Source organism: Pleurotus ostreatus (assembly GCF_014466165.1).
Source record: "Pleurotus ostreatus strain PC9 chromosome Unknown scaffold_5, whole genome shotgun sequence".
Lineage (NCBI taxonomy): Eukaryota > Fungi > Basidiomycota > Agaricomycetes > Agaricales > Pleurotaceae > Pleurotus > Pleurotus ostreatus.
In genome coordinates, this window is record NW_023503160.1 from 3,023,091 (window position 1) to 3,046,749 (window position 23,659).

At 50.4% G+C, this 23,659-nt stretch overlaps 7 protein-coding genes across 7 annotated transcripts; 2 read left to right on the forward strand and 5 right to left on the reverse strand.

Moving 5' to 3' along the window:
- Nucleotides 1-3,723: 3,723 nt before the first annotated feature.
- PC9H_008114 (uncharacterized protein) lies at nt 3,724-6,703 on the forward strand (the record flags this gene model as incomplete). Its single annotated transcript, XM_036777634.1, has 10 exons — nt 3,724-4,255; nt 4,305-4,492; nt 4,540-4,725; nt 4,775-5,086; nt 5,135-5,683; nt 5,740-5,852; nt 5,914-6,146; nt 6,204-6,260; nt 6,310-6,431; nt 6,494-6,703. 10 exons carry the CDS (start codon nt 3,724-3,726, stop codon nt 6,701-6,703), a joined length of 2,502 nt encoding a protein of 833 aa, XP_036631254.1.
- Nucleotides 6,704-6,986: 283 nt separating this feature from the next.
- Nucleotides 6,987-8,984, reverse strand: PC9H_008115 (uncharacterized protein; the record flags this gene model as incomplete). Its single annotated transcript, XM_036777635.1, has 5 exons — nt 6,987-7,334; nt 7,387-7,638; nt 7,693-8,073; nt 8,129-8,408; nt 8,467-8,984. 5 exons carry the CDS (start codon nt 8,982-8,984, stop codon nt 6,987-6,989), a joined length of 1,779 nt encoding a protein of 592 aa, XP_036631255.1.
- Nucleotides 8,985-11,977: 2,993 nt separating this feature from the next.
- Nucleotides 11,978-14,184, forward strand: PC9H_008116 (uncharacterized protein; the record flags this gene model as incomplete). Its single annotated transcript, XM_036777636.1, has 11 exons — nt 11,978-12,166; nt 12,240-12,325; nt 12,383-12,488; nt 12,547-12,628; nt 12,685-12,826; nt 12,883-12,961; nt 13,013-13,076; nt 13,134-13,154; nt 13,208-13,287; nt 13,350-13,613; nt 13,669-14,184. 11 exons carry the CDS (start codon nt 11,978-11,980, stop codon nt 14,182-14,184), a joined length of 1,629 nt encoding a protein of 542 aa, XP_036631256.1.
- An 87-nt stretch (nt 14,185-14,271) lies between these two features.
- PC9H_008117 (uncharacterized protein) lies at nt 14,272-15,327 on the reverse strand (the record flags this gene model as incomplete). The annotated part of the gene is made up of 5 exons (XM_036777637.1): nt 14,272-14,356; nt 14,418-14,502; nt 14,568-14,817; nt 14,881-15,160; nt 15,215-15,327. The coding sequence occupies 5 exons, from the start codon at nt 15,325-15,327 to the stop codon at nt 14,272-14,274; spliced, it is 813 nt and encodes a 270-aa protein (XP_036631257.1).
- A 544-nt stretch (nt 15,328-15,871) lies between these two features.
- Nucleotides 15,872-17,149, reverse strand: PC9H_008118 (uncharacterized protein; the record flags this gene model as incomplete). Its single annotated transcript, XM_036777638.1, has 5 exons — nt 15,872-15,932; nt 16,189-16,325; nt 16,428-16,539; nt 16,632-16,804; nt 16,883-17,149. The coding sequence occupies 5 exons, from the start codon at nt 17,147-17,149 to the stop codon at nt 15,872-15,874; spliced, it is 750 nt and encodes a 249-aa protein (XP_036631258.1).
- A 1,006-nt stretch (nt 17,150-18,155) lies between these two features.
- PC9H_008119 (uncharacterized protein) lies at nt 18,156-19,534 on the reverse strand (the record flags this gene model as incomplete). The annotated part of the gene is made up of 3 exons (XM_036777639.1): nt 18,156-18,450; nt 18,520-18,674; nt 18,734-19,534. The coding sequence occupies 3 exons, from the start codon at nt 19,532-19,534 to the stop codon at nt 18,156-18,158; spliced, it is 1,251 nt and encodes a 416-aa protein (XP_036631259.1).
- Nucleotides 19,535-22,745: 3,211 nt separating this feature from the next.
- PC9H_008120 (uncharacterized protein) lies at nt 22,746-23,114 on the reverse strand (the record flags this gene model as incomplete). The annotated part of the gene is made up of 3 exons (XM_036777640.1): nt 22,746-22,836; nt 22,889-22,956; nt 23,016-23,114. 3 exons carry the CDS (start codon nt 23,112-23,114, stop codon nt 22,746-22,748), a joined length of 258 nt encoding a protein of 85 aa, XP_036631260.1.
- Nucleotides 23,115-23,659: the final 545 nt, after the last annotated feature.

Here is a 23,659-nt window from a genome sequence, read left to right on the forward strand (position 1 = left end):
GAAGGCTCCGGGCTCTGTGCAGTCGTACTTCGACATCTTCTCGCAGCAGTCCGGAGTTTCGGGGCTGGTGAATTCGTGGCGTGGCAGGCAGGAATCTTCGCGTCAGGTCGCCGCAACCTTGAAGGGGGGTGATGTAAGGGGACACTCCTATTTTCTCTCCTTTCCTTCATCCCATGGACTCTTACCTACATTCCCTTCATTCCCCTTCGTTCCTTTTCGCTCCCTTTCCTTTCCACTTCCTTTCCACCCACTCCTTTCGTATCCGAGCCACGTCCGGTGACTCCGGAGTCTTCCCGCACTTCGGACACTTCGGACTTGCTCAGACTTGCTCAGACTTGCTCAGACTTGTCTGTACACTTCAGGGCTCGTCCGGATTACCTCTGTCCTCTTTCCCCACTTCATTACTCTTCACCCTTACTTCCCCAAGTCACTGGCACGACTCCTGTGCATTTACCCTCCACTTCATTATCACATGTTTCCTTGTACCTTGTGATATTCGCTCGGACTTGTGGCTGGTGTACTGTACAGTTATCCTGCATTCCTCTCACACTACTACAGTATATACTTTGCTTCCTAGCATGGAGAATCCTTATCCTGTTCTCTTTGGATTCTCCCTCTGCTAGGTGAGCAGCTCTCTCATGTATTGTAGCTAGTCCTATTCATATCTTTGGATTCTCCCTCTGCTAGGCCTGCACTGTTGGCCATCTTGAGGTTGCCCTTACATGCATAGTCTGGGCACTGGAGGGCATTGGGATCAATTGCAATTCAATCCATGATCTGTAAAGGCAACTAAAGTGCTGGATAAGACTGGAAGGAGCGGAAAGCGGGGCTTCTTCGGTGCTTGATCAAAGGTGAAAGAAAGAAATGTGATACGGCGGGGGTGCATATACCAGATGTGAAGTGAGAGAAGAGAGAGTGGTGCACCACCACCACTTTCTTCTTCTCACTTAGACGGAATTCTGTTAGTCATATGACACCAGAATACGGTATAGTATAGGTTTATGATATGGAAACATCACGAAGTCCTGGTCAAATTAAATAAGGCATTGACAGTAGGGATTTTAGATAGTACACATTTCATCCATTATATAATGCTAGGATAATGGCACAGTGGATTCAGCAGAAGATATTAATGTCATATGTCGAGGTGAGACTGTGTGTCATAGACCAGTCCTCACGCCCCCTTAGGGGTCCCCCCTACGCCCCTTTTGGATACTTGGACCTTTGGTCGGGCTCCACCCTTGAGGCTTATGCATGGTGTGTAGTACTAGGATTACTCTGTTACATGTTTCATGTTTCATGTACATGTGTACTTACATACTAGCCTCACTACATACATGTGTTAGTTAGTATTTATAGTAGCACTAGTACACATGTATTCACTACTCTGAATCTTAGTTCCTTCTCCGTCACTTATCTTCTAAGTCTTCGCTGCAGGCTCCTCCGCGGAGCCCGCCTCTCACCTTGCTCTCTCTGAAATCGGGACACCACAGGGCTAGGAGGGCACAGCATCAAAGCTGAAGCCAAGTCCTGTATGCTTCGCTCGTCTGCGCTCCTGCGCTCCTGTACGGACGAGTTAGGAGGCCCCTTGACACAGTCCTTAACACAACATGCAGATCACTCAGCTTGCAAGCAAAATGTGGGATGGAGCACCACACCTTTGGAGTTTTATGAACATGGTAATCTCACACAGCTGAAGTGAAGGAGGAGGAGATGAATCAGTGAGGAAGAATATCCAGGGTCTGGGAGGTGATGAGAGCTTGGAGAAGGAGCAGTACTGGGAGGCAATTGACCTGAGTTTGGGCCCAGAGGGTAGTGGTGAAGCTGGAAAATCAAGGCCTACACAACAGGAAATGATTGAACAGTGGTGCTTTGCTGTTCTGACAGTAGAATGTCCTTTCTCTTCTGCACTTCAATTTCCTTAAGCTCACAAGGGCAAAGTGTAAAGCCATAATAATAAGCATTATCTTGCAAACTTCATGTGCTGTAGTGTAGCATTGAAGTTATGGTGGACATGATGTGTTGTGATACAAAACTGTTTCTGCAGCTCCTGCCTGATGTCATAATTTACAATTCCAACAGTCACAGTCACTGTGGCACATGCTGTTGACAAATGACTTGTGCCAGGCTCTCTGGAATGGTTGAGCAGAATAAAGTTGTCACATTAATTTTGGATCATCATCTTCACACATTTCTGACTACGGTTTTCTCGTCTAAGTCATGTAATGACACACTAGTATCAAAGCTCAACTTTAGAAGAGAGCCTGGGTAGGAGGCTGGTTTCCCCCACACTCTGGAATTCTGGCAGATTCAGCACAGTTTGCAGAGACCAAAATATCTGTGATTGTTTGTGACAAAACCAAAACATCACACTTTCTCAAGAAGTGTGTTATGGAGATATCTGCTGGCATCACATTGTACATTTTAATTGCATTGAAATCACTCAGGAAAAATTAATAAGCTAACCATACATGTGAACTAGTGCTGTGCCAGCCTCAAGGGGAAATTAAGCTCTGGAAAGACTACAAAAATATTCCTTCTGAATACATGCACATGTGCAAACTACATAGTCACATGAACCCCTGTAGCCCCTGTACTGCCTAGTGTCAGGATCTAACATGTACATCAAGGCCAATACCCCTCAGAACAGGAAGATGACCATCCCACGCCCTTGCAACTACAACATCTCCAGTATCCTTCCAAGTCTTGAGTGGTCATTGAACAACACGAAGTGGAATATCCAGGTCAATTGGCATGTCTGTTGTTTGTCTACCAAGGGTTCTTGTTGGGGTAGCAAACAGAGGGTGAGCTCCTCGCAAACCAAAAGGGTCGGGTATCTGTATGCGGATGCTGGCCAACCAAAATAGGTAATGCAAGTTCGCGCCACGCGCAACTTGTTTACCGTCTCGTTTCACTTCTTTATCATGGCCGCTCGTACTTACATCTGATTGTGTATTCATGTGCACGACTCATGCTTATATATGTGTTGTTTTGTTTCCAAGCACCTCAGTTATTGCCCCGCAATATACTGAGGTGAGCTTATTCCTATTCTAACTTTGCTTATCCATTCTTACATTCGTCGTAGTTTACTGTTTCTACAGGTATCGTAGCACGTATAGTTATTGCCCCGCAATATACTGAGTTTACTGTTTCTACAGTTCTTGACTGGTAGACACATGATTCCTTGTAGTACAGGGTCCGAACATGCTGGACTGGAGGCTTTCTGGGCAAGGGCAGACGATGTGGTGATGGTATGAGTTAAAGGAGTGTGGGAACATTGAGGCCCAGTGTAGTCCTGCTATGTACCGCGTTAGATATTGATCACATTGTGTTCCTGGTCTCAAATTTATGTGAGCACCTTCACGAATGTGTATATATCATAGCCTAAGAGTCCGAATACTATTACCTTATGTATCCCGAAAGATATGGGCAGTGTGAGCAGATGTATTGCACTACTGATTCTCAGGTCACACCGGGAGGTTTGCAACCGTTGAAACTGTGCCAAACCAGTATGTGCGTGTGGGGGATATAAAATAAGTATATGATTGTCTATAAATCTAGCTACTCGGGGCAAAATTACTTGCAGGAGAGACGGCGCGAGCGTAGCACTAGGATGGAGTGTGGGAAAGAGTAAGAGGCCGCGTCTTCGGTTCTGCAACTAAACATTTCTCCTCGTTCCCTTCGGGGTACTGCTCAATCTAAAGAATTCCTGACGGCGTGCAGATGGAATTCCTTTCGCAAACATACGTTGCTCTTCGTGGTCCAACGGGAGCGCCTCAAACTCCTGCAGACATTATCGCGCGACTCAGCGACAGGCTCTCACCCGCTACCCTACTCGCTGACAGACGAGCTTCGGTCCTAGCCCTCAAAGGTCTCGTTCGCGATTGCAAGCAAGACGTCGGGGAACGCGCCCTGACCGGCCTGCTGCAAGTGCTGGAGAATGATGCCGAAGTGGATGCGGAGATCGGCAGGGCAGCCTTGGAAACGCTCCTCATACTATGCGAAACCGACGACGCGTCGCGCGAGCTCGGCTTCAAGCACACCGATATCGTCCTCACTAACGAACGGGTCATCAACGTCTTGTTCACGCTCCTGGGGGACTCCAATTTCTATGTTCGCTTCTCTACTCTGCAGTATCTGTCCGTCCTTCTCCAGAACAGACGACAAGTGGTGCAGGCGTATTTCCTGAAAGCTCAAGTCGGTCCGGGAAGCGTTGTTGCTGTTCTCGACGATAGACGGGAGATCATACGAAATGGTGGGTGTCGCGATGCCCATTCCACGTCGTAACTGACTGGGTAACATAGAGAGTCTCTCCATGGTCCAGGCTCTGATATCACAGAGCTCTGACATCCAGAAAGTACTGGCGTTCGAGGGTGCGTTCGAGCGCCTGTTCGCGATCGTCACGCAGGAAGGCGGCATCGAGGGAGGACACGTCCCTCAAGAGGCGTTAACATGTATCGACGGACTGCTCCGTTTCAATTCTTCCAACCAGGTGAGATTGCATGCTGGTCGAGCGCACTGTAGCTGACCGTCTGCCAGAGCTACTTCCGCGAAAGCCCATCGCCACCCATTCTATGTAACCTTTTGCTGTTCCCTCCCTCGCTCCAGTTCCACCAACCAGCGCCGCAGGAGTTCGCGTTGCAATTCTGGGATTCGCAGAAAACAATCAACGCCTCTATGGTTGTTGGTATCATAGGCATGCTGGCGTCTACCAAGGGCAATCCGGTGAGTGTGCTTGTATATCCTGTTCGTCCGTCTCACCAGCGCTCGGAAGGTGCAAGAAGCACCCCCGTTCACGCGTTGCCTGGTCGAGATTGCACTGGCCTCAAATGCGCCTACGTCGATTAAAACACAGGCCTTGCGACTGCTCCCGCCACATATGACGATGCCTCTGTCAGAGCTGGTGCTAACACCGTACATGCCTGTGCCGGAATCGAACGGCGAGGAGTGGGATCGTCTAGAGCCGGCATCTGCGCTCGATGCGTTGGTTGAGCTGGCTTTGCACGGAGAGTACAACGGTTTGGAGGCAAGCAAGCGAACGAAAGAGGGTCTCGAACTGCGGACGGCAGCTGTCACTGTATTCGAGGTGAACCGATCCCCTCTAGATACAAGAATGATACTGAACGCCGATTAGAATTTTGCTCGGAAAGAAGATATCAAGCAGGCAATCGTTCAGGCTATGTTACCGCCGGAAGGGAGTGCTACAGACGCGCCACCCGTCACCCCCTTGATACACTCGCTGATATCATCCCCCGCCGCCACATCCATACTCGACCTAGCGGCGATATCGTCCACGCATCTGGCAAGCTGGCTATTTGCTCACCTTATCCGAACATCTGCTCGTGCCAAAACTCTAGCCCTAGCTATAACCCCGCCTCCAGCACATAGCTCCGCAGACCCAAACGCAGGTGGAGCCTTTTTCGTACCAGCTGACGGTCCACCGGCGGCAGGACAGCCGATTACTGAGGAAGCAGATGATGATGAACCGCCACAAACGCTGCTGCATGTCCTCTGCGAGAATCTGTCCCTCGCTTTCCTGTCTCGCTCTCGGGCCGACAACTCTGAGCGTGAAGCTCGGGAATGGGATAGATTAATTGTCGCTTACCTGACTTTGTTCTCACAGTGGCTTTGGGAGGATCCTAGCGCAGTGCGAGAGTTCCTGAATGCCGGCGGGTTAGGTGTCGTAAGTCTCAAAAGTCCACATGTCTTTGTGACATTCGTTTGAATGAGGTTAAATAGCTTGTGGAGGCTGCTAACCAGACCTCGGAAGCCGACTCTATCATCCCTGGGCTATGTGCTTTCCTGCTCGGCATATGCTACGAGTACAACCGGGAGCCGGGGGAAATTACCAGGCGAGCCACATTCATCCATTTGTTCCCTGTTATGTCACCGTTTACTAATGGCCCTGTGCAGAACTACCATCCACCCTATCATAAATCGACTCGGTGTGGAAACTCTGATCGGGCGTATGACACGGTTGCGGGAGGACGAGCGGTTCAGAGCCATTGTTCCCGATTCAGTCGTCCTGCCTTATCCCCAAGCTCCATCGCACCTTCACGCTGGTTTGCAGAAATCCGAGCCAGTGGAGAATGAAGGCGAGATCTGGTTTGACTGGGGATTTGTCGACTTTTGGAAATCAAATTATTGTATGGCCTGCATTGCTTGCCGTTCGGTTCTCGCCGCTTACATTACTTCCGGGATAGATGCTGTACAAAGAGGGCTGGCAACGGATCCTCATCAGATATCGGCTTCTAGTTCTGGTACGTATCTTTCTGATCCGTGCGATTTGTCCTAACTTGGATGATCAAGGCGCAGGGGCTGAGAGCGCCATGCTGGTCGCGTCTCTCCGAGAAGTGATACAGAACCAGGCCAAACAGATTGAAGACCTGCAGAACAAGCTGAAAGATGCCCAGGCCTATCCGAAAGACGATGTAAGGAGTCAATCTGCACGCACATCAGGCATATCATTGATGACGATTCCTTTCCGCGACAGATTGCCGCTCTGAAGGGGAGAGTCGATGCTTTGGCCAGCGAGCTGAGGATATCGGAAGAGAAACGGAAGGAGCAGGAGAAGGAGCAGGAGGATATGCTTGTCCTGCTAGATGAGCTCAGCAGTAAACGAAGTAGGGATAAGAAGCGAATGCAGGAAGCGGGGCTGGAAGTTTCCGAGGATGAGGGCGACGAGGAGGACGATGATGAATAGAACTTCAATCATGTTGCTTTTTCACGTAGGACCATATGGACTTGCTGTGCCGGGGACACAATTAATGATCGATGAGGATACGTCGCTACCTTGCGACCATTGTCTCCCAAAATTACAAGTCATCCTACATCCAGGTTACATGTAAACATATAAGTACAACAGATTGTGGTAAGTGTAAACAAGAAAAGGAGACCCTTGGACAATGCTGCGGCAGAACGGAGGCGTTTCCAAAACCTGACAACGATAACATTACGAATAAAAAGAGGAGAGGATCGACGGCCATTCATATAGCTTGTCCGACGCATTCCTTTTCTTTTTCTTGAAGCCATTGAGACCATAGATCCTGTCTCGATTTCTCTGTCGCTATCGATGAGGCGAATTTCAGTACCCTCCATGCGTCTTGGAAGTTGCTGGCTAGTCCAAAGCTAATTCGCACGACGCCGAGCTCTCGCCCGACGTGATGCTCGAAGTCTTTCAGGGTGACGCCGGGATATAACTGCTTCATATCGTCTTGGATGCTTAGAATCGCAGCGGCTCCGCCAGGATTGCACATGCAGCCCGTTCGTAGTGAAACAGATTCCTTTGATGCCGCGTATTCGACAAAGGAGTTAGGGATCATGTCCCCTGATGGCTTAGGGGGAGAAGTCAGTGACCGTGGAAGCGGCGCGAACGAGAATACTCACAGATAGGAATATAAGGGAAATTATTGAGCCACAATCAGCCTGTTCCCCGACAGTCATCAGGCGGCGTTTTGGTAATCGCGAGAGGATTCGAACGACTGGCGCTCCGTTTGTGTCGTGTTTCAGCTGGGTTAGGCTGCTTGTCAGATAGTGGAGGAGAGATGACAATCGCAGGGGCAGGAACGGAAGGTATGCGGAGAGGAAGCGCAGGCCGTCAACGACGGCGGGTAGGTTTAGGTAATTGATAGTCCCATCCTGTCCAAGTGGGTCTTCAGTATCAAGCTCCAACGACTGAGCAAGCTGACATACCTCGAATCGTTCGTGTAGGTGATGCGAGCGTGTTACGATATTTCCAGGAACCTGTACCACATCTACGTTTCCACCGGCGAACCAAGGTCGCTCGAGTTGAGCCAGGAAGGACTTCTTTACGACCAAGGCCCCAACTCCGGTAGGAAACCCAAACATCTTGTAGAAGGAAACGACCATCGCGTCTACTGGGGTTTCGCTAAGAGAGAAGACGGAGGTAGGGACAAGAGCCGCTGCGTCCAGAAGGGTGTGGTATCCAAGAGATCCAGCGTATTCAATCAGCGACAGTGAGTTCTTCGCATTCGTGATATTAGATTGGCCAGTAAGGGCGAACAAGCAAGGAGCTGTCTCCTTTGATCGGGGCCTATTCTTCAGCAGGAAATTCTGCAGATGTTGATTCAGATCTTTTACTCGCAGATATCAAGATGGGTCTGGTTACCTTCGACGTCGGGGTATCCACTCCTCCTGTTGGAGTAGCAGGAATATAGCAGATGCGGGCTCCCCGGTGAGTGGCATATTCGCGAATGCCGTGCACGCTATTATGAGAATCCGCACTCAGAACGTAGCAGCCTCCAGCCGCAAAGGGATACGCCTCTCCAACTAACTTGAGGGCGGCAGTCGCATTCGCAGTGAAGACCACGGTGTACTCTGGTGGTGCTCTGAAGAACGAAAGGACGGCCTCTCTTGCCTCGCTGGCACACTTCGCAGAGAGTTGGGAGCTGTGACAGCGGCATGTGAGTACAAGCTTCGCTAAAGCACTAATTCACTTAGGCTCACCTATTGCTGACAGAGTGTGTGTTACCAAGGATGTGGTCATTAAGGAAGGAGGTGTGCACGCGAATCAGACTTTCTGGGTAGAGCGCACCACCCATATAGTCGACGTAAGTCTCCCCGTTTCGCTCGAGCCTGGAGTAATCGGTTCGGCGTAAAGTGTCAAGAATCCACGTTAGCTGGTATTCAGGGAAGGCGCGAAGGAAGTAGTTATAGGCTGCTGTAGATTCGTCTTGGGCGAGGTCTGAGGGAGGAGAATACGCCAGCGACGAGTAAGATTCCTGTCCTCGAAGGCGGTAGTTATGCTGGTGCTGCTGAGTGTCGTTCTCGCGCTCGCGAAACGCTGCCGCCTTCTCGTTAACGAGACTAAGCGTTTCGTTCGAGGTGTCAGAACCTAGGATAGATCCATTCCCTGACGTGCAGCCGAGGCTCAGCTTGGAGAATACGGCTGAGCGTTGGCGGGTTATGGTATGGCGAGGCTTGGAGTGAGATGAGGTTGGCCTAGAAGACTGAGAGTTGCCCATTGCAGCTAAGAGGCGATAACTGGGAAACTGTGTGTTTGCTTTGAGCTGATAAACCCGCGAATGGAGCCCGCCTTTATAGCAGCAGGGGTGGTAGTGAATCAGACTGAGTCGACCGGTTCGACAGAGATGTCAAACAGCAAAAAACAAACGGACGTGCAGAGCCCTGCTAGCTATGGACGTTCATTATGCGGTGTCGGCAAACATCGAATCAACCCAACCATGGGTCAATCCACTCAATAGCTATTCTCGGTAGCAAGATCGCAGAATTGCCAGATCCTTTTGCGGAGTATTCAGAGCTCATCCAATGGATGTCAGGTACACTAGAACCAAACAGCACGCCCAACAGGTTCCGTCGAACACCGCTAAGTTAGGTGTCATGAGACTGATCCTTCATGGGAGTTGGCGCATCGGTATATCGCGGTGCGCGTCTGGGGTCGAGAAGCAAATGACAGCACAGAAGGCAGATCGTGTCATGAACCCGTCGTTCGGCCCCGGCACCACAACATCGCAATGCAATTTATCAAGAATTCCAGGCGTTTTTGGCAAGAACCAGTGAACGTCAAATGTGCCGACAATAGCCATAGGCGAGACAGATCGGACCCAGCGGATTAGCAGATGGCGAGAGGAGTGGTTACTGATGCTTTTCGGAACCCCGTAAGTGGCGGAGCAGTGCTATATAAATCCAAAAGTGGCAAGAGCGTATATACTAGCATCGTGGAGAGCGCTGGCTGAGTCCTGAACAAGCTTAGAACTGAACACAAGGACTAGGTGGAGACTAAACAGGCTCCAGGTACAGTTGATGTGTTCACAGGCAAGATCCTCGGGGGGCCTGGGTGGATGATGGGGGCGGAGCAGTGTTGGTCTCATAGTGATCGGCAAGTACCTATCATTGGCTTGAAACAAATGAGACGCGCATGTTCTCGTCATCCTGATGTGTGTCTCCATTCGGTCGGGAGCCTTGTGTTGATGGAGATGAATTTAGTATGTTGAAACGTCGGTAAAGCGAATTCTGACAGACGACCATAAGCTTCAGAAGGCTATTGTCTGGCGCGATAAAGTCCAGCAGATCCAGGAATTCGAGGCTAAGCTGCAGGTGGTAAGATGAAGAAGGGAAGAGAAGAGAAGCTCAGTCAACATATGACGCGTCCGAATGTTTTTCTGGGAACCTGACCCCGAGATGCAGTGCTCTTAATGAACCGGATCAGATACGAAAAGAACCGGAGAACACTACCTGAACATTGTCAGCCGTTTACCAGGGTAGCAAGGTCTGGGTGTACACGTAGAAACAGGGGTATTGGCACTAGAATCCTTTTTTCAGAGGGTCGGGGGGCATGGGACATGGGGGTGGGGTGGCCGAGAATTAGTTCATAAACGGATCAAGTGCTCGGGGGTGATAGCGGGGTCATGTAATGAGAACTTGCCATTGGGGTGACCTCACCTTATTGGTAAAGCATCGAATCGGGGGTATTGAGTTTGTCACCTAAATCGGTGAGAACCTCGGGGAGGATTTGTTCCGAGATGCAATGGTCCGGGAATAGCATAGGTCAGCGATCTATGAGCGTTGCGCGTTAGAACTCTTGCTGTAGGTATGGGCTTGTAAATATGATCTCACCTATCACCCGCCTGCAATGCATTTTGTCTCGGCGGGCGGCGGCGGCGGGAGCATAAGGACCGCTTGTCAGACCAGCCGCCAGCGTGTCTTTCTAGGAGTTATCATTGTTTCTTGGGTAGTGGCACAGGATTAAGTTAGGACTCGTTTACCGAGATGACACCAGAATGACAGATAGACAAGAACTGAATTCCGTGCATCATGCCCTGACAGAAGGTTGATTGTTTGCTCTACCTGTCCAATGTCCTGAGAGAATGCGCACCAGTGAATCAGCGGGCTATATAGAAGGTGCGGCGATGCAAGCAAGGATAGCCCCACACGGGGGAATCAGATCCGTCTAAAACCAGAAATTGGGTAGTAAGTTGTGAGAAAAGAATGCTCGAAAAAAGCTATGAACTCAAGATTGGTGGTTGGGGTGTGGCTTCGACGAAGCCAAACGTTGAACGGGCCCGAACGAGCAACGTAATTACTTCCACTTTAATATGTCGGAAATTAGACTGGCACACTAGCTGGAACTGTACAGTAATTGCAGAATGTTCTCGTATCCGGATTTGAGGCGCTAGAAATCGGTAGATGAGACAAAATGGATTTTAGCTGGCGTGTCTGTGAAGCTATTCCGAGTAGGGACAGTCGACTAGTAAACAACCTGCGCCAAACATATGGCTCCTAACAGGGACCCCTGTAGCTCCTGTCCTACTTCATTTTGTTAAGTCTTTTGCTCAAGTTCTTCTTCTTTGTTACCCGAACCAAAGTAATGTATAGCCTGAAGGCTCTGGGGGACGTAAGGGAGTTAGCACACAACCAATCGCCTCCGATTTTGTGGACCTGTGACTAGCAGCATGCTCCTTATCTCCATTGACTATGCCCTTTGTCTACGCCAAGGACCGCATACTCCCAGGTCCATTCTCAGAACCATTCATGATGTAGGCGGGCCGCCGCGGGCGTGTGGGCGTGGTTTCTCTGAGTATCTTCTTCCGAGTCGTGAACTAGTCCGCCTCGACGCGGAATGTAAAATAAATCTCAGGCTGGGCACGCCATGTGCGACCGGAAATACGAGTCCATTCTATAAACACCCTCGGTACTCGCATGCCTCAAGCATGCCCCAAGTATCTAGATCAGTTGAGTGCCTCACTTTAGCTCTCACCAAGAACAACTTTCCTTATATCGCAGTTCTCCCACGGTCAGTAACACGGATTCTGTTCACTGAGTGAGTTCATCAACTTGATCACAACAAGTTATTACCTCAAATCTGGACCTTCAGGTCGTTCTCAGAAACCTGGCCACCTTTTCTCCTTCGCGGTCAAGTCGTGTACACATTCCATTGATTCCTCTCCCACCAAAGGAGCAATTCCGGCACGTTTTGAACCGCCTCATCGTAGCGGCCATGTCCACGAACGCTTCTCAGTGCGATATCAGTGGGGCTGCTTCTACGGCCCACGTAGAACCATCAGGATTGAAGAAGATACCACCCTACTGGTACCCTTACACAACGATGGCAAAAGGCCGTTGGCTCGGCCGTGAGTTGTTGGAAGTTGTCTCTACAGAATTTCGTGATCGGTCAATGGAGTATTATGTGAGTCTTTGTGATTGAATCCCATGAGTAAAGATAGTCATTCCTCTGAGGATTGCAACCACCCTGATAACAGAGATATGCTCTCGAGTCTGGTGTCACGACCGTCAACGGCCAGGTGGCAAAACCCGAAACAATCATTCGTGACGGAGATCGCATTGAGTAGGTTTGTTCACAACAGAGGGAAGCTCGAGTTGGTGATGTCTCGGATTAATCAAGGAACGTTGTACATCGCCACGAGCCCCCAGTGACTTCAACACCCGTGAAGATTCTCCACCATGATGTAGAGCGCGAATTTATAGTCGTGGATAAACCAGGCAGTATCGTTCGTCCGTCCGTCTTGGTGTTCCCATGCTTCTATTTACTGACACGTCCTCTCAAAGCCCGTACACGCCTCAGGTCGTTTCTACAGAAACACCTTGATTGAGATCCTAGAGAACGAATTCAAATTCAAGAAGGCGTACCGTAAGTCGCCACATGGAACCGCCTCTATCGTAACATCTAAAGCCCACGCGACGTAGCCGTGAATAGGTTGGATCGGCTGACATCGGGGTTAATGATTCTGCCGTTGTCAGTCGAGCGTGCTCGGTCTGTTTCTTCCGAGTTCATGGCAGGAACGGTCAAGAAGGAGTATGTGGCACGTTGCAAAGGCGAATTCCCGGAGTACGTTGCGAGTCGCCAAAGCAATCCGCTCGCCGTCTGATTGGAACCAATGATAGCCAGGAAATTGTCTGTGAACAGCCGCTCTTGACGGTCGATCGGCAAATGGGCCTGAACATCGTTCATCCTGAAGGCAAAGTATGTGAACATCCCCTCGTTCCGCAGCTCACGATAACCCTACCCCTATAGCCTGCGAAAACGATCTTCAACAGGATTCGGTATGATGTGAATACTGATAGTAGTGTCGTCCGATGTACGTCATTACTGGTCTAGAAGGCTTGTTTATCCTTCTCAGTTGCTCTGGCCTTAGGTCGTCCACTCACGGGCCGCTGTATGTTTATTTCTTCTGACTTCGGTGGCTTTATTCGATGACCTCCTTTGAAGCCCATCAAATTCGAGTTCACCTCCAGTATCTCGGTTTCCCCATCGCGAACGACCCAGTCTACTCTGAAACAAAGATCTGGGCATGTTTAATTCCGCACGAAGAATTTGACGGTTACTTAACTAATTTTGACCGACGAAACAGGGCCCGAAATTGGGTAAAGGCGGTATTGATATTGTGCCTAGTGAAGAACGGGCAGCACCTGCTCCGCCGGCTCATCTACAGGCCAAATTAGAAATGGAAGCAAATCCGGAAATCATTTCCACAAAAGAGCAAGGCGACGGAAACAGCAAGGGTCCTGCACCTAAGCTACTTCCGCGGGAGACAGGTCATGACATTGGCATGGGATCCCCAGTGCCGTTATCGTCTGAGGCTGTTCAAGTCATCACCAACTTGCGAAATATGAAGGTAACTTTCCCGGTTGATCATCTTAGGCTATATTGACGGGTCCATCAAATCAAAGGATGAAGATGAAGACTGGAGTCGCTGGCGCGACGTCGTATTCCGGGCCAAAGGGGCGCTGTCACCGAAGGGACTAATCATCAAGCCACCGCCCCCTCAGAATAGACGACGACGTGGCGGAGCAGAGCTAACCCGCAATCGTGGAGATATCATGATCAGTCAGCCAGACTCAGAAGCATCGGCTGTCGAGACGCCGCCCGTGGTCGCCACCGACAATTCATTCCAAACTATTACCCCAGATACAACCTCTGCTCCGCCACCGCCGCCTAGTTCCGCTCAGCTCACAGACGACGAAGTATTGGCCATTGCTTCCATGGAGCCTCTCACGGACCCAAGCGAGCTTGTCAAGTCTAACAATCTATATTGCCCAGAATGCTATTTGCCGCTTCATCCAGATCCAAAGCCGGAGAAGTTGTACATATTCCTACACGCTCGCAAATATACGACAAGTTTAGGATCATTCGAAACAGAAATGCCCGATTGGGCTTCGGAAGGATGGACTTGGGATCAGTCGTAGGTCGAACTTCCTGATGTGAGATGCAGTGTGGGGGCGTTACGGTACACATGATAAAGTATGCAGAATACGAATGTAAGAAGCATGTCACTATAATAGATCTCCCGTTAGTCTCAGAAAGTTCTTGAACGCTCGGAGCGTCAAAAATACCTTGATAAACTTGGCCATGAACTTCCTGTCGATTGTGCACAAAACAATAAGGAACTAGTGAAGAATGGATGCGAGAACCGACGTACTTGTGGAATTCTGTTCGTAGAAGGTCGTTCACGAATTGACCTTGTTTGTCTCGTCCAGACATCGCTTGGTTTTTGAATATCAAATCTAGAAAGGACAACGACCACAGTTCAAAACAGGTGAAATGTTATGGAAAGAATCGAAGAACGAACCGTCATCCCACCGCCTTTTCACAGCGAATGTGCCCGGAACGGTTGTACTTATTCCAGGAGTCTGGCCCAAAGCTGCAGCTAAATTCAGCAGTGGGTTTGCGGTCGCGATTTCGGCATCCCGTGCGGCCGAGTCTGAAGCTAGCTGTTCTCGTTCTTTCCTCTCTGCTTCCGCAGCTCTCTCTCGTTTTATCTTCTCTAGCTCTCGCATCAGCTCGGCAGTGTCATCGTCGTCGTCGTCGTCTGAATCGTCCTCACTAACGTTTAACGCCACAGGTTAAGCATTGCCTTCGAAATTTGATTGTAGGTTTATCACTCGCCTGCCATCAGCTTCGTCGTCTTTCGGCTTGCTTCCCTTGTCCTCCTCTTCCTCGTCATCGTCGTCGTCCTTGTCCATCTCGAGGGCGTCTTGCAATAGCTTCCTCCGCTTGTTTGCCTCCTCGTCAACCTCTGCCGTGCTCGACCCGTTCTCTACGGGCAGCGGTGGCTTACCCTCGGCTTTGCGCTTCTTATTCCGGGCCTCCTGCTCAGCAGCCAGGAGTTCAGCCCTCAAGTCACGCTTCTTGACCTCATCCACAGAGGTCTGACCTGCTTGCCTGTTCCCATGTTCAGCAATACCGTGCCGCCACCTGACGATGTGAGAAACTCACCGAAACTTCAGCTTCGTGTGAGAGGCCATGTCCCGCACGGAGAACTGCCGCGAGCCTCCTTTGACATCTTTGGCCTGCGCAGGATCCCATGTCGGTCTGTGAGCTGTGGACATTGTGAAGTACGATGGTGTAAGTGTTCAACTCCGTCAAATGATTTGGGGAAGCCATCACGTGGAAGGCGCCTCTTACATACAGGGGCATCCCTGAAATAATCTACGCTAAGATACACAGACCCATCCTCGTACTACTCTCAACAAGAAAATTGTAGTTTATACTGATATAGTACGACAGGTCCCCGGTATGCAACTACTGATAGCTCATGCTGCCAGATATTGTCGTTAGCTTCGGTGAATGTGCATTGGGAACTGATGCTATCCCTATCAAAATTACTACTAAAGACCTCGCGGCAGCTACACTACAGCCTACCCCTTTGGACGTCGATCACTGCAACTGCGTATCCTATGCTATCATTAGCTATCATTGCTCGATGCATGCTCGCATCTTCATTATTCGGCTACGCTGCAAAAGATAGAGGTCACGGAAGGCATATGGCAACAGCGGCGAACGACACTCCGACCAATGGGAAGACAGAATCAACCATTGCTCGCATTCAAGGACCCGATTGGCGTTGATGTGGCGGCTGAAATCACCAATGTATTACTCTATCACGTTTGTAAGGTTGGGCCGCTGTCTGAGGATGTGGGCTTTGGGCTTGATGCTGTATGGGTGATCAATTTGCAATCTGGCAGACCGAATTGCGTTGGCACTTGTCAAGCCAATTGCGGTATGGTTCTAAGCACTCGAAGGACATGTGCACACAGAGCGGAATCGAGGAACGAGTCTCCAAGTCTTGGAGGGAGGAGAAAGCAGTCAGCATACCCCCAGAACCGGATGCTTCAAATGCATAGGCTCATAACAGAGATTATGGTTCATTTCCGAAGCAGTACCTATGCACATGGTTAGAATCTACACACTGCGAAGCCTTGAGAACGAAATGTGCTTGTGCTTCACGGCGCCTCTTCCTCTCTTCTTCAAGCTGATCCCGCAGCATGCGACATGCCTCCTGGTAGACATCGCGCAGCTGCATCAGCCGCATCTTGTCTGACGAAGCCTGCCATAATACAAAGACCAATACACATACGCGTACAGTTACATGTGGGTTCAGGAATCAGCGTCACGCTCAATACAAGGGCGAGCAGATCGGGCAACGCACCTTTATTCGACTAAAGAGGTACGAGAACTTGGCGTGGTATGCAGAGAGTTTCGAAAGCTGATGCCGGAATTTGTCAATTCGCAGAGGCTTCGTTGCGAGATGCTCGGAGAGCCTGATATAGCGTTGTAAATTACTTCGAGGGATGATAATCAGCACAATATGATAAAGCGAGTGGGAAAACGCGTCGAAGGAATGGGTAGTCACCTTTTCAAAGACACTACCAATGATGCCCGACGCGTCGACCACGTCGATCCTACGGGCGGTAGGTACGAATGCCGTATTTCAGGCGGGGCGCGTAGGCAGTGGCGCAGAGACCAGCATAATTCGGAGACCTCTCGCCACATATCTGTCCGCATAAACGATATTCCGTTGAACTTCTACGAACGCACAAACGCAGAAGCCGTACGCGCTCAATGAGATCAGATGTACGATGAATGAATGAACGACGCGCTCACCGTTGTCATCCGCTCGGTGCACTGCACCGCCGACTGAACCAACCCGCGTATCTCCTGCGCGACCTGGCCCATATCCCGGTCCCCCGACGCCACAGACCCCTCTGCTGCCCCCACCCCTGGCGACACAAACCCACTCGACGTAAGATAATCGTTCAGCGGTGGCGTCGATATCGCTGGAAAGGGGTTCTGCTGATGTGGAAAACGCGTGTAGTGTTCGTTAAGTCCGTGTGCAAACATCGTGTGTATGTTCAAATTCATATTATTCATGGGTATTCGCCAGCGTAAATCAGGTATCAGGTGTGGTGATATAGCATAGTCGTGTGTTCGTAGGATCGTGAAGTGCTTGCGGGGTCGTAAGAGGTCGTGAGGCCGATGGACGTGGACGGTGGGGTCGTTAAAAGGCCGACGCTGTACCACCAAGGGGAAATGTGGCGTATGTACCTTGTCGCGCTGGACCCTGGCTACCAGGGTTTTATACCCAAGCGCCTCATAATCTCTGTGCAACAAATCTACAATTACTACTTACAAGGCTTTATCGCGGTTCGCGTTTCAGAAACACGCGAAAGTCGCTCTGGGGCCGAGAGTTGGGACAGACGGTTGCATAAGGACATATTTAGTTTATATTGAGCGCCTCGTGCGTACGAGAAGCTCGTCGACAAATGCAAGTATGTAACGTAACTGATGGACGGGAGGTCGAGGTCGTGGCGGGGATGGAGATGTACATGGGATGGGATGGGAGAAATGCGAGCGAGAAATGGAGAATGGAGGGGTACATGGGAGAGTGCGAGGCAATGATTCGTGGCTACACAATATACATAAGTTTACACGCGAAGTCCCAAGGCGGTATAGTAGATTACAGAATTTTCGGTGTTCGGTGTACAGACGATGTGATGGGGATGCCGGATATTACGAGGAAGAGAGAAGCGAATGCAGTCCATGTCTGGGAAAAATACGTGCAATGATTGGGTGATTGTATGATAAATGAATGGGAAGGCAGTATGCGGCTCATTATGGGTGTGTGGTCGTACAGTAGTGGGTTGAATACCGAAGGAAGGCGAATGTCGTTCGTAGATTACTCTGGAGTCTTTGTCGGAGGTTGCATGATACGAATACGAATAGGAATGCGAAATGTTGTAGAATGGCCGACGAGTCCGAGTGGAGGAATGCCTGCGCGGCTAGGTGTTCATAATAATATCAATATCGTTATCTTATTCACGGGCGAGACCCTGTTTCTTGCGTCTTGTTTCTCATAACTTGCAAATCCGAATCGACCTCAGAGCCCTTGTCCAGTCATCGACGGGCGTCTCGTAACACGGGGAATGCGTTTATTGTTGTCCATCGTTGCCCTGGTGCCGCCCGACGCGCGCAGCTGATGAAACTCCACGTGAGCCTGCGCGGTCTGGCCGTGCGCATGGCGTACACGTTGGCGTTTCGTGCACTGGAGTTTCGCGGCGAGGTTCAGCAGCTTGCGCTCGTGGTCCTCCAACTTCGAGATAGAGAGGGAGAGCTTGTCGTCGAGCCGCAGGGGCTGGAGGTGGTGGACCAAGTCGCGTAGGCGGGTGACGGTTCTAATGAGGGGACAAGATCGAGTTAGTAAGCATACATTTAGGAACAAGGGTGAGCTGGGGTGTATGTACCTTTGCAGCGAGAGGAGCTGATCTATACACTTATTATTCGTATTCGAGTATATCCCCTTCAGGCTACTGGTTGTCGAAACGATGGCGGCCTTGACGCGCTGGCACATATGGACACAGTCGAGCAGGTGGAAATCACTACCCTGTCCCTCAATTCCCTATACACATAACAGCGGTCAGATCGCGGAAACATAGCCTGAATATCAATATCGCGTACCTGCTGGAAAGCCGCCACCTCGACCGCTGCGCAATGCAGCATCTCCAAGTTCTGCGAAACCAGGATCTGCCATTCGGGGATCACTGATGGTGCCCATGTTGATGATACCAACGGCGGAGATGCTGCGGCATGGCTAACTGGTGATAATGTCGGATCAGGGAGTCGTGGCTTCGAGGGAGATTGGTCGGTCGAGCTAGTGCGGGGCGAGGACGGCGAGAGGGGGATGTGAGGTCCGGCGTTGTGGAACGCGTATATCCCAAAATCGCTTAACGTCGAATCATCGTCCTCATTTACCCCAGACGTGGTACACGACAACAATGGCGATTCCAGGGCGCGTACCATGTGCGGTCGGGGATACCAATCATCATCTGGGAGCAGTTGAAGTGTTCTTGATCGCGGATCTGGTCGAGGGGGTGCTGGAATATCTGCTGGAAGAGGCATAGTCGACCCAGAGACACTCGCACTGTCGTCCTCTTCATCTATTATCTCCTTGATAACACCAGTGTCGACATATACAATTTCGCCAGAGGGCTTCTTGACCCAGCCCGTAGCGTACTCGTAATCGCCGATCTGCTTCGTTGAGCTGTGGGGGTGGAAGAAGTCGTCTCGGAATACTGGCACGCCTAGAATGGGCGCGCCGTCATCTTCTGCGACGAGCCCGAGAGTGTTCGGCTGGGCGGAGAAGGCAGCAAGGGGAATGGCGTTGCCGCCGCGAATGTGTGGATTGAAGAAGGGGGATGTGTAGGGTTCCAGAGCAAGCCCGCCGCGGCGAAGCAAGTCGTCTGAACTGTCGGAAAGCATCTTGTTCACTGATCGTTACGTGGAGAAACAATCCTGGGGCGTGAAGTGAAGGACAACGGAGGTGGTCCTCGATGAAATACAAGAAGCAATGCGGCTGAAGGGCGTACAATGATGGGCCTTGATCCTGGATATGATGAGGAAGAAGGCTATGCAGATGCATGCATATTTAAGCCAGGACGATGGGGACCGGGCGACGCGTCAAATGCGAGCTTGTCTTGCGCGTAGCAGCGTAACCGAAGCCTGTCGCCAGGAAACAAGAGATACAAAGGAAACAGACAATGGATGGGCGGGGGCGTCGTATATATAATAAAAGGTCGCCAAATGTCGGGGGACCCACAATCCGTCGAAGTTCTATTTAGACAAGAGCTGTTGCGCGCCAATCATTCCACGCGACTACTGCGCCCCTCGGCGCCTGCGATGATCTTCCCGTCCGCGATTCGCGTGTCGAGTGCTTGCCATCCAGATGACCTCGATTTCAAATTGGCTGTTATGACAGAGCCAAATGGGAGTGAGTTCATGGGAGTGAATTCGAAACGGCACTGAAACCACAGAGAAGCCTAGAACAAGGGTTGCTTCTTGCCTCCAGGCAGGTACACGTGTATTTGCTACATACAACCCCCTATCACGGAAATAACACTACAACCATTGAAGGCAAAACTACGCGGGGGGACGTGGAGGCATGGCGCAGCCTATTTGACGCTGGAGCCACCCGACCGGTGCACATGAGCGTTAAGATACGCATCTTTGGGAGCAGACCCGGTCCCAGCGTGTGTGCAGCAGCGGAGTGGGAGCGTCGCGGTAGCGCTGAGAGACTTGATGTCGATTATGCATCGGTAGCTGTACCACCCCGCCAGACGGCTCTAGCTCATTAGCTTCGCATTCCATACTATAACCACCGTGCCTACTAGAAGCTTCAGTGCTAATCCAAGAGCTGCGTGGCATACACGGCTTGTCTAATCGGATTCGCATTGGTGGAACATGTCCTTCGTCGAAACTTCGTCAGGCGTTTAGCCCCATACTGCGGGTGGTATGACGCACGCAGTCTGTGCCAGTGCGATTCCGTCGGCTGGGAGTCCCAAGTGTGCCTCACGCTGTCGTACGCCCGTATGCAAGTCCTACAAATACGATAGGGGGCAATGATTAGTGATGAGTACTCGAGGAGTTCTCATCGACACCCCATCAGCCCCATGATGATCCACACACCTCATCAGAGCCATGGCCACGTTCCATAGATTCATGACATATGAGCGTTAGGATACGTATCTCGGCGCGGCTGAATGGCAACAATCTTCGTCCATCCGTCGTGCTGAGAGACGCCGTCGAAGCACACAACGGTAGCTATATTCCACCGTCAGACCGCCCAGTCGAGTAGCTTCACCATCAACAATACAGCCAGCGTTCCTACTAGAACCTAGAAGCATTCGGTGCTTCAGCTTGCCTTTAGTCTAGTACAAGAGTTGCAAGGGCCGTGTAGACGACTTTCTTAGTGTTCTAACCGTGGGTTCGTATGCGTGGAACACGTCCTTCGAGCGTTTAACGTTTAATGTTTAGACCCCCCAACTACGATTGGCGTGGCGAGTGTCAGTACGGTTCGGTTGGCTGGCGTCTCGATTGACGGTTCGGACGAAAACACCCCAGGTCGGTGCACAAGAAACACCTGTAGATAGTAGCGCCTCTCGTGCTTCGATTCTATTGGAACGGATGAGTATCACCGCCGTAGATGGAGTTAACAGAGTCAATCTCACCTTAGTGAGACGATGGTGTGATGATTAATGAGTTCAATGCAGATATGTACACACCACACCACGCACTTGCACTATGAGCGTCAATCATCGGGACCTTGGTAGTGTAGTGAATAAACAGTCTGTAGAGCAACTGTAGAGCGCTGAGAGATATCGTCGATCTAGAAACCATCGGTAACGGCAAGACGCCATCGCCAATCAGGCAGCTTCGCGATCCATACTATAGCTACCGTCCCAATGAGAACCTGGAAGCATTCGATATTCTGCACTTCAGTTTTAGTCCAAGAGATGGTGAGCGCGGTATATACAGCTTGCTCAGTATTCTAATCATGGAACCGCGTTAGTGGGAAATAATTTTCGAAGCACGGAGTTGACATGTCACTGAGCGTTTGTTTAACGTTTAGCCCATGCTGCGAATGGTAAGTATGACGAGTATCGGAGCAATTCAGCCAACCAGACACTGTCCGGCGGAGAGCAGTTCCTACCGACAGGTAATGGGTTAATTATGATGATAACTCCGGCTTCACGCAACGCAATTCTGTGCACACCTTATCAGAGCGGCACCTTGTTCAGTTGAGACTTACCTAACCAGCATTCATAAGTTGACAAGATGCGACGTTCGCGCTGAGAGCCTTTGTCGAAGCATACTCGGTTGTGGTATTGTCCGAAGACGGCGTCAATAGCAGCTTCGCAATCCATTTTACAGTCGCCGCGCCTGCTGAAACTTAGAAGCATTCCGTACTTCACTTCTAGTTCGGGAGGTGCAGAACGGTGTATATTGCCTTCGTATTCGTGGAAATCGATGACCTTCCAAGTTCCTCGGCATTTCGCTGAGCGTTAGTTTAACGTTCAGACCATACTGCGATGAGTAACAGGCTGGTCAGACGACCCCTGTTCATGGGATAGCAATCAACACTGATTGATGATTGATGATCCCACTCATCGCAACTACCCACATACCGTCCAGCTCCTTGCATCATAACTCGCTAGCAAGGGCCGTCGCTCGTCATTGGTTTTCATCCATGTCCTCGACATCCTAGGCTTTAGCGCAGCGCAGCTGAACAACGAGGAACCGGAGGCTGAGGAATGATGAGCGATTGCGATCATCGGCAACCAAAGCTGTCAGCAGTACTACTCGTGTGGTCACGGTTGCTGCGTGTCCTACAGGCAATAGTTTAGCTTCAGATTAAACGTCAACGGCGATAGCAAACCGTGCAATCAGTATGCGTGTCGTCTCATCTCTGTGAGTTACAGCTTGGGAATTGATCGTCGAAGACCGGACGAAACTCCAAACGACATTGAGCAGGGGAACTAAGCCCGTTGAAACCGAACAACGGCGTTAGGCAAACGGAAGAGTCAACACCAATTTCCCGTTGGATCTTACACCATAGCAGACGATATTCCGGGCAAGTTACTCGAATTGAAAGCACTGAAACGTAGCAAAAACAGAGTAGTCGCACCACGCACGATCATCCTATACGATCTGCGAGGTCGTCGTCGTCTATGAGGAATGCAGAACGAGCATGTTGGACTGGCTTGACACGGTCATCCTTTATCATCCTACCATCCAGAAATGGTCAGAAGATGGCCAGATGGGACATTGATGAGCTACCTTGCGTCAACTCTGGCATCTTCGCCTTCCACTCCGAGGACAGCTTGCGGCGTTTTGGCCTCGATAACCTATATACACGCGACACGCAACATGGGCATCTGAAGCATGGCTGATTCGATCAACGCACATAATGATTATCACAATGAGGACAGAATTCATCACTCTCCTCGTAATTGGACATGTCCTTTCGGAACGCCTTCTTGCACTTCTTGCACATAAACACCATTTCGGTCGCCTTGCGCAGGTTATGCGACTGGTTTTCAGCGTGACATTCTGCGCAATCGTACCATTGCTTGCAGCACGGAGCTCGTATGGAGACCTGGGCGTTTAGAATGTGCTTGCTTCGATGCGTCAAATTGTGTGATTTCGACTGCGATATACGGCAGAGCACACTGACCACATGGTGGAAAGGAATGAACCTTGAAATCTTGAAATTCGAGAGCTTGACTTGAGACAATCATTGAAGTAGATATATTTCCCACAGTCATATATAATTTCCCACGATTTCATGATCATAAAACCATTGATGTGTCAATGATAATCGAGGCGATGTCCAGGCAGTGACATGTGCATCTGTGCATCAGGTTTCCGGTGATGAAAATGAAAAATGAACGTCACAGAAATCAGGATTCTAGCTTGCTTGGTGGGACGAAAGGGGACCAATCATCAGTTTCGCCGCGACAAGCCGATGCACATGCACACAACAAATAAATGAGATGGAAACAGTGTCCCTGAATTGGTCTCAAATCGTTTCACCATCATCTGCAGAGT